Below are 14,334 nucleotides of genomic sequence, written 5' to 3' on the forward strand. Positions count from 1 at the left end.
ACTGCAATACAATCTAAGTTTATTTTGGGAGTGTTTGCTGTATAATTGGATTTAATGAAATGTTTAGAGGTGCAGTAGGCATGACTTTGAGTAGATAATGAAAGAAAATGCAAAATGCTAATTGATTCATGATGTGGTTTCATCTTAGCTTGGGCAAACCATGCAGTATTTAATATATAGTAGCAGAATATTTACTATTAAAGCTTGAAAAGATGTGAGTTCTTTGTGTGCAATCTTTTATTTATGCATGTGAGAGGGTTTTCTTTTTTTAATATTTTTACATTGTAGTACTTGTTTTCCTTGTTGGGGTGTTTGCTTATTTAATACATTTAGTCTAGGGATAGATTTTAACAAGGAGGTAGAGAGAACTCTGGCATTACTTGTCAATGAGATGAGTCTCTGGAGTTGAGTTGACCTAGAAATTTTGTGTGCTTACAACAGCCACTTTGTTTACTATGAGTTGTAGAATATTTTCTTTGATTCCTTACACCTTTTTAAATATTTATTTATTTTGAGAGAGAGAGAAAGAGAGAGAGAGAGAGAGAGAGAGAGAGAGAGAGAGAGAGAGAGAGAGAAAGAAAGAAAGAGGGAGACAGAGAATCCCAAGCAAGCTTAATGCTGTCTGCACAGAGCCCAACATAGGGCTTGATGGGTACGGACTGTGAGATCATGACCTGAGCTGACATCAAGAGTTGGATGCTCAACGGACTAAGCTACCCAGGTGTCCCAGTTCCTTATACCTTTTGATTTAATAATGTGGGGGAAAAGTGATTGCTATGTATTTTACATTTTTTTAAATGTTTTATTTATATTTGAGAGACAGAGAGAGACAGTGTGAACAGGGGAGAATCAGAGAGACAAGGAGACACAGAATCTGAAGACAGGCTCCAGGCTCTGAGCTAGCTGTCAGCACAGAGCCCAACGTGGGGCTCAAACCCATGAACCATGAGATCATGATCTGAGCCGAAGCTGGCTGCTTAACTGACGGAGCCACCCAGGCGCCCCAGTTGCTGTGTATTTTAAATAGTCCCTGGACTGATGGGCCCATAAACAGAAAAAGGATGGAGAGAGGCCATGTCACCAGGAAATTTCTTTTAGGCATCTTGGGCAACTTGTATAGAAATGGTCTCATGGGATATTACATTGCAAGTAAGATAGTTCTTAATGTCTAGTAAATAATTTTCCTATCTGAAGGCTACCTCTCTTTCTCCTACATCATTGTCTTTTAAAGGGAATTTTGCTGTCTCCCATTCTTCTTGATGAATCCCATCAATACAAACCAGGAGGCTGGTCTGTTCATAGGTGTCCTTTCTTAAATGGACATTCTTAAATCCCATTATAAGTTCCCAGATGGAGGACTATGTCTGAAGATTAAAGATCACAATTTCTAGTAGAGGATGAGGTGGGAGAAGAGTTAGGAATAATTATATACCAATTTTGGCTTCAGTAAGCATTGTGGACAGAGATCTCTGCAAAGGTTTAGGGAGCTTAGCCAGAAATAGGGGTAGTTGAGGGAAAACAGTAACTTGAAGCCAGCTATACCACCTGTGTTACTTTGTTAGAAAGAGTCTGGAAAAAGGGGAGAAAATCAGCAGAGAAGTAGATAGCCCATTTTCTTAAACCTGTAGGCACCCACCAGTGATGTGGTTTAGGGGGCAGAAAACACCTGGGAATCTAGACGCCCCGCTGTTCTCAGTGTCAGTGAGGCAACACTGAACACAGGCCTTTTCCATCCTCACCCTTGATGTTCCCCTAACACTGACTGCTCTGTCCCAGATCCCTTTGTCTTCAGGTCTCAGTTCAGATGCACTTCCTCAGAGAACTTTCCTAGGTATCCCCCTCCTTGGTCATTCTCTATCATGTCACCTTTTCTACTTAATTCACTGTCTGAAGCTGTTTTGTACACATACTTGTTTGTTGTGTTGACTATGTCCTCTCACCACACATATAAGCTCCATAAAAGAAGGGGCCATGTCTCTTTTGTTCATTACTTTATTACAAGCACTTAGAACAGCATCTGGCACATCGTAGGCCCTGAATGAATGAATGAATGAATGAATGAATGAATGAATGGAATAGCCTGAATATGAGGTTCAAGAGAGCAATGAGAAAGTACTTTCCATTACCAATAGGTAATTCCCTTGAAGAGGAAATATGCATTTCCTAAAGGAAAGGAATCGAGTGGATATTTACATCATAGGGAAAACCCTTTATTTCCACATCGAAGCACTAATATATCTTCCCCAGGGGAAATATTTCCACAACAGAAGGCAGCCATGAAGCTGGAGTGGGAGGAGAGTGGGGTGGGGGGCAGGCAGTACAGAGTTACAAACTAGCCAAGCTATCACTGTGACATAGAGCAGAATGTTTACATATAGCTCCAACACACAGAGGATGGCTTTGTCTTACCCTTTGGGTGCAGTGAGAAAATATAACTAAAGTAATCAAAACTCTTTGGGAACTTGTTTCATTCTTTTAAACAACTGCTGTCCATGGGAAGGTGCTCAGGAAAAGGACACCAGCAAGCCTAGGCAGCTCTCATTCAGTTGTTTTCCATCTATCCACCATCTATCCTTCCAGCTCAGAAGATGAAAGAGAAATGGGTGTTCCCACCATGGCCTTCACCCACTGTGCACACCCTCGGACCAGTTTTTCCCAAAGCGTTGGTAGCCTGCCACCTCTGTCCAAAGGGTCCCTGCTCTAGCCTCATTCTCTCTACGTACCTTTATCTTATAAAATGAGGGAACATATTCACCATGACTATTTAGTGATATGGAACCAAAGCCTTATTTATTAGTCACTTCATTTATAGAAGATGTAGTGTTCTAATGAGAGGGGTGAGGGATGGGCATGCTGAGAACAGTAAGCCTCCCATATGGTTGGTTGTTCAGTACCTGATGCAGTTGATAGAGATCATCTTGTTTTCATTTTAATCCTTATCACTACCCTTCATGTAAAAAAAGGGGGGGAAGGTATTTTTCCATCATCATTTTATGGAGGAAAAAATCTGAGGCCACAAGAGGTGAATGACTTGCTCTAGATCCCAGAGCTGGGAGGACCCAGGTTTCTTCATCTCCAGATACAGCATCAAAAGGCAAATATCTAGGGAATGAACAAAGACCGACGGTCTCTTTTGTCACGACCAAATTATCTCTAAGTTTAGGGTTTTTTTAAGTCTATTTATTTATTTTAAGAAAGGACATGCATGATCCAGGGAGGGGCAGAGAGAGTGGGAGAGAGAATCCCAAGCAGGCTCTGCACTGTCAGCACAGAACCCAACATGGGCTTGAAGTCATGAACCATTAGATCATGACCTAAGCTGAAATCAAGAGACAGATGCTTAACTGAGCACCCAGGCACTCCGTTATCTCTACGTAAAGTTTTATGAGGATACAAGAAGAACCTATTTTATAATTTTATTATGTCTGATTAAGATCAATGGCTAAACAGGATTAGAGTGGTTCCTGGCACCTGAAGCAATTATTGAATGGTGAAAAGAAAGAAGGGAAGGAAAAGAAGAAAGTTCTTCTGTTTTAGGAAATGACATTGCCTACACAGTACACCCAAACCCTCCTTATGAGAATGATGTTATGGCAGAAACTCACTGCAGTTGACTCATACTCAGTAAATAGGAACTGACTAAATAGAAATTTGGAACTGACAGAGACCTTAGAGGTCATAATAAGCCATGCAGTTTTGCTTGCTAAGTTACATACACCCCTCTGTGGGTACTTGTTTGCCCCTATCAGCTGATATGAACTCACATTCCACACACCAATATTTAAAGCAAATACTTCCTGGGCTAAAAATAAACTACACATAAAAGTCTGTTTAAATGAATCATTCTTCTTTTGGAAGCCAAAAAGGAGAGGGAGAGGAACAGCTGAAATGCTCTGAGACTACTGGCAATGTGAACAGTCTCTCTTTGATCCTCTGAGAATTTCCAAGTTGAAAACACCATGTGGAGATGACTCCTTCCCTCGGGATATGGGCTGCATTTGACCTTCCCCTGTGAGTGTTAGTTTTGACTCTCTCTCCCCTCCCCGACCACCTCCTCCCCTTCCCCTTCCCTTCTCCCTTGCCTGCCTATAAATGACTTACTCAGTGATAAAATTGTGGCTGAGGAGATGAGAGGCTGGAATGTGCCCTAGCCTGGAGTTAAGCAAGAAACCTTATTTAAAACAATGTTAGAAGTTGGCCATTCAGTCTGTGGAGTGGCCTTCCTTTTCCTCTTGCCTTCCCTCACATGTTCATCCATTCATTTGTCCTGCAAACATTCATTCATTGTCCCACCTATAGGTACAAATATGAATAAGAATAAGGAGCTCTAGTCAAGTAAGAAGAACAGGTACGGGAGGAAGGTACAGAAATGAGTCTGAAGTGTGGTAGAGACAAGACACAAAGGGTCAAATGTGCCATTCTAAGGAATTTGCACTTAATCCCACAGGTCAGTATTTTCTGAACTTGGGGTAGAAAATTGTATGGATCAATATTCTAAAAAGAGGGGCACCTGGATGTCTCAGTTAGTTAACGTCTGACTGTTGGTTTTAGTTCAGGCCATGATCTCACGGTTCATGGGTTCAAGCCCCACATCGACTCTGTGCTGACAGTGCAGAGCCTGCTTGGGATTCTCTCTCTTCCCCCTTCTTCCTGTCCTTCCCCCTCTTGCTCTCTCTGTCTCTCTCTCAAAATAAATAAACTTAAAATTTTAAAAAATATTCTAAAAAATAATGTATTTCATATTCTTAGTATCAACAACTTATGTTTATTATAACACTATTCAAATGTATACAAACATAAACCCAGGTATAATTTCCCAATGTTTATAACCATTATACAATAATAAAACCAAAACAAATTTATAAAGTAAAACCCAATCTAATTCAAATTAATAAAATTCACCTAAGGCAATGGATGTTATTATTTAACTGAAAGCAAATGACTACTGGCATGTGAACATGACACTCACTACAAGCATGTACGTACATTATTTAAAATTCAGCATGCCTACATGACCATGCACTAAGTAATGACTCAACTCTTCTAATCCTTCTTTCTACTCAAACTAGCATGAAACTGTCATCAAAAGAGACTGTGGTGATTTAAGTGGCCACCACATCTCTTGCCTCTGTGTCAATCTTACTTCTTGTCTCAATAGCTTGGGAAATAAGGCTACTTGTTGCCTTGGTTACAAGTGGTTATCAAATGTCCTAGAATATGTCTCTATTTACATTTTAAACTGCCCTTAAAATCAAAAAAGAATTTTTAAAAATGTCTGAGAGAACTCATCAGCCCCAAAAGTACATTACCAAAGACCATAGCCTGAAGTTTGAGGCAATATTACATAAGTGCTTAGGGTCCATCCCCGACAGACTTTGAACAAGGACGTGATGTAATCAGATTTCCATCTTAGGGCAATGATGCCAGGGCAGCAATGATAGCACATTAGAGGAGAGAGATACCAGGAGAGAGGAGGTCACTTGGTGGAAAATTATGATCATGTAGGCAAATGATGATGAATAACTTTGCAAACATAAGATGAGTATTGAGGTGTAAGAGAATAGACTGGAAATGTCTGCAAAAGGCAGAATTCATAGAACTCAAAGACTGATTACTTGTGACAGGTGAATAAGAAGGGGTATTTCTAGCTTAGGCAACACTGTTAAACCTGGGTGAAGATGTAAAGGTGAGTTTAGTTTCAGACAGGGCCACTTGGGAGAGGCTATGAACTATTGGCTTGCATACAGGCAAAAACCAACAGGCTAGAACTGAAGAGATGAAGCTTCTAGGTGAGGCTGGTGTGCTAGGATGGCCAAGTGGTCACCAACCTACAAACTGTAGCTTCTACATCCAAGATTGTCTCAGTGCCCACTCCCCCAATTCCCAAATACAATATTTGTCCTGCCTCCTACTTGCACCCCATGTGATCATGGCTGCAATAATCTAACTTAATACTCTGATACTATTTAAAGTACAAAATCTGAAAAGACTGACAGTCTGTGATTGATGGTCTGAATCCTGAAGTGCTATATAGACAGATGAAATCTGCAATCATTCAAAACCATGGTTCCAATTCCTACTCCACCACTTAGCTAGTTATGAAATCTCAGCAAGCCACTTATCCTCTTGTCTTCCTTTTTGCAAATTGGGGTTATAAAACTCTATGTCAAAAGCTAGTTAGGAGCATTAAGTAAGATAATGCATAAGGTATCTAGCACAGTGCCTTCAACATCTTGGCCAATGTATCGTTCCCATTTTCATAATATATATAACCTTTCCATCCAGACTCCGTGGGTCCAAGCCATGCTCTACCACATCCTAGTGACATGTCCTTGGGTAAATAAACTAACTTCTCTGTAACATAGAGGGATAATTATATTCTCTAGTACAGAGAGTTATGGAAGTAACTCATTAAGTCAACATTCACAAAACTCTGAACACCATGTGTCCTGCACATAGTATACACTAAGTGTAAGCTATTATCAATGTAAATACTCCTTTCTCTCTTCTGATCATTAAATTTGAGATTCTTTCTTGGTCATCATTTTGATGGAAGAGGATGAAGATTCGATGTAGCAGTGGGCACCGTAAGCCACTCCTTGTGAAGCCCCATGCAGAGAGGAAGAAGAGGAAGGTTGATACCACTAAAGACATTCTTTGCCTATTTCTCAATTTCCAAAACAGGCCAGGGTCTACAGTGCATCAAAGAGGGAGACATAGAGTGACTGAAGTCCAAAGTCCAGTGATGAAATGGAAAGACTGTCAGCAGATATTTGTCCGAGAAGGAGGCATCCAGATGGAAGTACTGTGACTTCTTATGAGGTATGACAACACTCACTGTTTTCAGTGAACTTTATTTTTCACTTAATGGTAGTTAAATGCCACAACTATGCAGGATTTTGTCCCAAACTAGGAAGAGAAGCAACACACACACACACACACACACACACACACACACACACACACCCTTCAAACTAATTTGCATACACCAAGGGCTAACTCCAGAGTAGTTAGAGCTGGAAAAGCCTAGTCAGGAACACGGACCAGTGAACAAACATAGATTTTTCTGATACATTCAGCATTATCATGTCAAGTTTCTGACCCTAATCAACGAAGGTCAGGAACAAACTAGTCCTTTTAAAATTTTTATGAAAGAAACGGCTGTGCATTTTTCTCCCTGGACTCTCTCACTTGGGATTCAAATGCAGCCTGGCTATTTCTGGCTCTTCTTTTTCTCGCATCTTTAAGCCTAAGTACTGAGCTGAGTTCTCAGTTATTTGCTGCCTCCATCAGGATCAGAGAAGAACATTCTTTAGTGCATTTCAACTGTTTAATCCTGAGAGAAGGCTGTGACTTCTGGGTCAAAATGAAGCAGAGGAGTCTATTGGAGATGGACACATTGTTTATTGGGGTATATTAATTAGATTTTTCCCCAAATAAAAAAAATCATGAAGAGGAATAACTTAAAGATAGCTCTGTCTTTGAGTGAGGCAGATATTGTAAATTCCAGTTCTGCCACCCACTGTGTGATTTGGGGCATGTCACTTAATCCACTGTGCTCATTAGCCTCAGGTGTGAAGTAACAGCGCTATCTGCCTTAGAGGCTGGTTATAAGGCCCATCATGCCGTGTCCCTAACTCCTGTCTCTGTTTTCTAGCACTTCCTGTGGGCACTGTGTTCTTTAGTCATAACAGGCCACTCAGGGCTCCCTCTTGTCTCTGGTTCTTAATCAAGTCAAGATTCATCTGCCTGAAACAATCTCCCACCCCACACCCATTTTCCAGGCTAACAGCCATTCATCCAAAAGGCCTCTTCATAGATGCCACTGCCTCCAAGAAGTCTTCTTTAACACCATCTCCCCCAGTTAGAGTTGAGCTTGTGTGCCCTCCTATGAGCCCAGGACATCTGTGCATATCCTGTCAAAGCACTTGTTACACTACCATATTGATTTGCCATCATGTGCCTGGACTGTGACCTCTGTGTGAGCAGAAATCATGTCCTTCTAATGGCATAGTATCTCTAGGGCTTAGTGCAAGACAAGACACGTATGAAGCATCCAATATATATTCTAAAGTGAATTGAAAAAATTAAAAAAATAAAGTGAAGACAAGTAAATGTTGTTCAATGCTATAGAAATAATGCTATTTCTATGGTCCTGAGATGAAAGTTAGTGTATTAGAAGTTAGACATATTAGAGCATTCTCCAGGATATTTTTCCACACTGCTGGGGCTACTACTTGCAGTTGTCCTCATGGCCAGACCACCACCACTCCCCACTCCCCCATCCCCTGCTTCACGTTCCCTTGCAACTGACTTCTGGCTTTCCTTTTGAACATCTTCTGCCAGCCACCTGTGACACTCTGGCCAAAACCCCAAACAAAGCTCTGCCATGGGCCTCTGCCCCTCCTCACTGGTCCCCACGGGGAACCTGCAGTCAACTCCCTTTCATGTGTTCTCCTCCCTTCTCGTGAATTCAGACAAGAGGTTGATGTGGGTCTGACCATCCCTCAATCAAGTGTGTGGATCTTTCCTTCTACATTGTATCAACACAAAGGAGTAGAGGTGTTTTGGTCTTGTCTGAAAAACTAGGGTAATTCAAGAAACAAACAACATATTTTCCTATTATAAAACTTAAACCTGCACATGGCTCATGACTCTTCCTATGGCCTAAGGGAGAAATATCAACCAAGTAGATGTTTCTCTTGTGGTTTCCATCATGGGCACACACCTATTCCCAAAGGGGCTCTCACTTCTTCAAATGCCTCATTCTTCCCACCTTGCAGAGCAATGACCCAAAACTGAAAAATCTAAGTCACGGCTCTCAGCCCGGATCCACTGCGCTGATGGAAGTTATATGACATAGAATATTTGGGGTGACATCTTGAAAGATCATCAAGAATTACAGAAGACAAAAAACACTAATGAATTTGAGAAAGTGGTGAAGTTTGGGGGGAGAGGAAAAAAAACTGCTTTCCTGATCTGCAACTTGGCTGGATGCTAAGATGTCTGTGGACATGAATAGCCAGGGGTCTGACAGCAATGAAGAGGACTATGACCCAAATTGTGAGGAAGAAGAAGAGGATGAAGACCCTGGGGACATAGAGGACTATTACATGGGAGTAGCCAGCGATGTGGAGCAGCAGGGGGCAGACGCCTTTGGTCCTGAGGAGTACCAGTTCACCTGCTTGACCTACAAGGAGTCCGAGGGTGCCCTCAATGAGCACATGACCAGCTTAGCCTCTGTTCTAAAGCTAACCAAGAATCACCAGACCTTTGAGGAAAACATGCAGAATAGAAAAGAAACAGGAAAATTGACCATAGGTGAAACAGACCAGTAGATGATTTTGCTTATTTATAAAAGTGCACTATTTAATACTCTCCAAGATATTCAAGAAGATGTAGCATCCATAAAACAATCAGAGATGCCATATGGAAGAAACTATCAAAATAAAAAAGCTTGTGGAGATGAATTATGGGTTTGCCAACTTAAAAAATATTCTGTAGATAGATCAGAAGATAAAATCAAGAGAAAAATCTTGATATAAAACCAAAATACAGGCAAAAATTGTATGCAGAAAGAAGAGAATGGAGGACCAATCCAGAGATCTATCATCTACCAGAATTATTGGGAAATGAGAACAAAAAACTAAAAGGAGGAATATATTTAGAAGTATAAGAAGAAGAAAATTTCCAGAATCTACAGAGAGGAGCATATTGAAAGGGCCTACCCTTTGCCCAGAAGAATAAAGACCCACCTGCTACTCTCGTCACCGTGAAATTTCAGAAAAGAATAGAAAGAAAACCTGGAAGTTTCCACGAAGATACACTGGGTCTTCTGAAAGAAATGGGAATTAGATATGTTATCAACGACAGTGACAACTAGAAGGCAGTGGAGCAGCAGTCTTCCAAGTCCTGAGGGAAAATCGTTTTGAACCTACAATACTGTCATTGCAAAATAAACTTGTTTTCAGACTTGCCAGGACTCCCAAAATTTCCTTTCCTCGTACCTTTTCTGAAGCAGTTACTTGCAGATGAAAATCAAGAAAGAGGAAAATAAAGAAGTCCTTAAATGGTTAAACTAATAACCTAGTTGTCCAATGAAAATTTTCATGGTACTTGTACAACAGACTTGGAAAGCAATCAGCCCAAATTTGAATTATTTTGGTGGGATCCCAAAAAAATTTATTCAGAAATAGGAATGGGTAGATTCCAAACAATAGATAAAATGAAGAAGCTGGAAGATAGTTAGAATATGGTAAAGAAACCATAGTACTCTTTACAAGGGGCAGGGGAACTAGAATTCCTATGCAAAGCAGAAAAACTACATGAAAAAATCATAAGCCAAATATAAAGCCAACACATTTGTGGCACAAGTATAAGTAATTGGTGGTGATTGAATAAAGATAATGTATTTGTGCTTAATGTATGGATATCCTTCTTTGAATGGCCCAAGGATAGTGACATTGGAAGCATAAGGAAGAAAATGCAATTTGGGTCCATAAACTATATTTTATAGTTAAAAGGTAGCTGATAGAACTGAAAATAGTAATTTAAATATAAAAAGATTGGGGTTTGGAAGAGGAAGGTAGAGAGTGGTATAAGTAAACTAAATCTGCTAGAGAATTATGAGCATGCTTAGCGAGTTTGGTGACAACCAGAGGAAATGGTAGAGCTTTCTCCTGTATTGGAAGACTGGGAAGCTGGGGAGGGATGGGGCATGGGTATTGTTCCTTTTCATCAGAGTTCTTTTTATGAACCATTTGATTTACTTTGTTCATTGGTGATTAGGATAGGTTACGAATTTTTTGATTTCCTATAAACAAGTGTTTTAAAAAAAAAAAAATGTCTAAGTCACTACCCAAAACTGATCCAGGAGCCTTCACCTTCCCAGTGATACATTTCTCTAAGTCTGGGTCAGTCAGTCTAAGGAGACTCAGAAGTACTTCATGAGCAATGGGGGAACACCCTGATTCCAGTGAAGTCTGGATCGCATAATGGGAGACTGCTGTGGCTCCAAGCAGAATTTCTGCACCCAGGTGGCCAAGGCTTGAATATGGCTCTGATTTTCCCAGCTGTGGGACTTTTGTCATGATTCTTTTTTTAATTTTTATTTATTTTTGAACAAGAGATAGAGCACATGAGTGGGGGGATGGGTGGGGGTGGGGGTGGGGGGAGGACAGAGGATCCAAAGCAGATTCTGATGTGGGGCTCAAACCCACAAACTGTGAGATCATGACCTGAGCTAAAACCAAGAGTTGGACGCTTAACTGACTGAGCCACCTAAGTGTCCCTGGTCATGTTTCTGGGTGCTTGAATCTTGAAACTCCCAAAGGGAGCTCGTTGAAGGGAATTCCTAGGATCAGAGATCACTTGGTTATTTTCATTTTGCCTTGAAGGCTTGAGGACATCGTAGTTGAACAGAGACCACAGCCTGCCTCATGTGCAGACCATTTCTGAAGGCAGGAGTCTGCATGAAGCTGCCCAAGAGAGCAGGCAAAGACAGAGGCAGCAGGGGAGCATGTTTTCAGGATGGTGGGGCATGAATGTATGAATCATCATGAGCCTTGTGGACACCATGGAATATTTATTGAACCATCTTAAAAGGACCCTGCCCTACAAGGTGGCCTGTCAGAGCAAAGAGACTCCCATGATAAAAGACTAGAGATAAGACCTCTGGGACAAGAGTTGAGATGGAAGGAAGAAAGTGGGTCACAAGAGGTTAGCTGAAGAATGTATCACCTGTATCAGGAACCAGTACAGCGCAAAAGTTCCAAAGTAGAGGATTCACAGATGCACGTTATGAGGAAAGGTATCGAAGGGCCCAACACCTTAGGAGTGCCAACCAAGAGAGAATCAAAAAGAGCCCCAATTAAATGAAGTCTATTTTCCCTTCTTTCCCTTTTGCCTGACTCCCTACGCTGGAGAAACCAAAATTAGCAAAGTAAGTTGAGGAGCGGGAGTGAGTCAGAAAGAATATTCTTAAGCAGACTCTAAGATCAGATCCTCCTTCCACATCTCAGGACCCTCACCCAATGGTCAAGCCTATGCTATGGAAATGGAAGAAGTTTTGAATTGGATCTGAGATCCAAGATTTGATTTAGAGTCTATTGAGTCTTTTAATACTTGAAGAGTCACAATTATCAAATTAAGATGTGTTTGCTTATTTGTTTGTTTGTTTTAATGTGAAAATGACCAAACTTCAGAAGGGGCCAGAGGAAAAAAATTGAGCAGCATACATTTGCAAAGTGGTCGTGATGGGTAAAATTTGGCACTTTCCTGTGTGTAGTTGTTGGGCAATGCATTCACAATACATCAGTTAAAACAAAACATATGCCAAGCAAAATTTCATCCATCCTGCCCTCCACCAACAGAAGGTTCTGAGCTGTTGCTTGCATGGGCTTGTCATACATTGACCTGATCCTTGGCAAAAAGGTCTTTGTCTAAAAGACTGTTATGAAGGCCTAGACTATTCCTTTCATTTATTCCTTTTTCCTCCAGCCTGCTGGGCAGAGGAAAGTATGCCTTTCAATCATTCCTTGAACCCACAAAGACCTACCCGTAGGTCTCAATTTCTCTCTAAGGAGAGAGAGAAGTGGCATTTTTATTTTTCTGGCCACAAAGACTTTGGATATTTAATGTTGGGTGGAGAAGGAGAGGTACAATTTAGTTTGGAGAAAAGTACTCTAAGGACCTTTCCTAAGAAATAAAAACTTTCTCAGAAAGAAGCAAATTAGAAACCCAAATGACTTCAAAGAGGGCTCAAGAATGGACTGGAATGATCCTCCCTTTCTCAAAACAATGAAACAAATCACAACAAAAAACCCATACCATGCCAGTAAACATCAAGAACTCAGAAATGTACTTGGATACCCCCTTTCCTCCCTCTTTCCTTTTTTCTATTCATTTCACTTTCATACAGGATGAACTCAAGTTACTTCTCATCATTTATTCCACCTTTTCTTATTGGTTCCACCATTCTTTGAAAGCAAGCCACTTGGTCAGCCATATCTTCCTTTCACAGAGGCTCAGGGAAGCAAATACAAATTCCATGTAAAAACCAAAAGAGTCCAGAGGAAAGTGCTGTTCATTTTCTTCTGATAGTCTACTCTCCTGAAAGCATACAGTTTGGTAGAAATTCTGAATTTTCTTGAAGTAACTAGAGGAAGCACAGCTGGAAGAGCAATATCTAAATAAAAACGCTGCTGACCTGCTGATATTAACTAGTCTAAAAATACCATGAAGCATGTGGTTTTCGTTACAGCAACAAAGCAACTATAGTATGACAAGCAGCCTGCCTTCCAAGATCACCCTCATTTACATGATATTATGTTACACGTGGAGCTGGACTCTTGGGTTTAAAGAAAAACAAGAGTTCCACAGCAAGAGGTGAAATGAAGAGTTAGGCACTCTGCCAGAGGTTTGAGATTACCCAGAAATGACTGAGCTCACAGTCACACGGCCTCGCTCTGCTCAGCACTCAGGCCACACGTCATTTATTCCATTCTTTTGGAACTTCTCACACGTGGCTCTTATCACAGGCGATTGTATGTAAGATCAAGGCAGAGACTACTTCTTGATCAAAACCACATAAAACCTTCCACATGGTCTTCAGCACCCATGGAACTCATGGGCAGTGATGCCATGTAGCTAGATGCAGTATGGGCAGAGGGAACACAGACTTTGATGTCCCAGAGCTGAGTCTCAAGCCTAGACAGCCTTTATAAAGCTGTTTAACCTAGGGCAAGTTTTCTACTTCCCTATATCTTAGTTTGTTCATAAAAACAATATTAGTATAAAAGGGAATTAATACAATTATATTCAAAGCTAACATTCGTTGCATGCTTACAACACACCAAGGGGTCCGCTTCATGTTGTCACATGCACAATTTTATTGACCATCCACAGTCATCTTATGAGGAAAGTAGTAGTATTAACCCCATTAATAGATAAAGCTACTGTGGGCCAAGGAAGTTACATAACTTGCCAAGATGACACTATAAGTGTAGCTGAGCTGGATTCAAACCCATGTCTGACTCATGTCAAGGCTTGTGCTCTCATCCACAGAGTTTAAAGTCAACACCTAACCTGACTACAACACGCAAAAAGCAAAGTGGTTAACGGCAGAGACTCTGGACTATACCACACTTCCTTGCTGGTACTTGTCTGAACTTTAGTTTTCCCACCTGTGAAATGGGGACAACAGGACCTACATCATAGTATGGCTATGAAGATTAAATGACTTAATATGCATATGGTTATGAGAGAATTTCCAGCACATAGAAGTGACTCTGCTATGTTTACTATTTTTATTGTGATAAACCACTGACATTTCAG

General features: G+C 40.8%; 1 protein-coding gene across 2 annotated transcripts in view; it reads left to right on the forward strand.

The window, feature by feature from the left end:
• LOC115304892 (E3 ubiquitin-protein ligase ARIH2-like) overlaps positions 1 to 14,334 on the forward strand; it is a 144,151-nt gene that overhangs the window by 112,647 nt on the left and 17,170 nt on the right. Inside the window, exons 6-7 of one of the 2 annotated variants that reach the window (XM_029955230.1) lie at positions 6,685 to 6,822; positions 8,784 to 9,976. In XM_029955230.1, coding sequence (XP_029811090.1) covers positions 9,003 to 9,338 — 336 coding nt within the window. In that variant the 5' untranslated portion in view covers positions 6,685 to 6,822; positions 8,784 to 9,002 and the 3' untranslated portion in view covers positions 9,339 to 9,976. Of the gene's footprint in view, positions 1 to 6,684; positions 6,823 to 8,783; positions 9,977 to 14,334 lie in introns of those variants that run through there. The other variant, XM_029955228.1, reaches the window with a different exon arrangement.

This window comes from Suricata suricatta, chromosome 10 (assembly GCF_006229205.1).
Source record: "Suricata suricatta isolate VVHF042 chromosome 10, meerkat_22Aug2017_6uvM2_HiC, whole genome shotgun sequence".
Lineage (NCBI taxonomy): Eukaryota > Metazoa > Chordata > Mammalia > Carnivora > Herpestidae > Suricata > Suricata suricatta.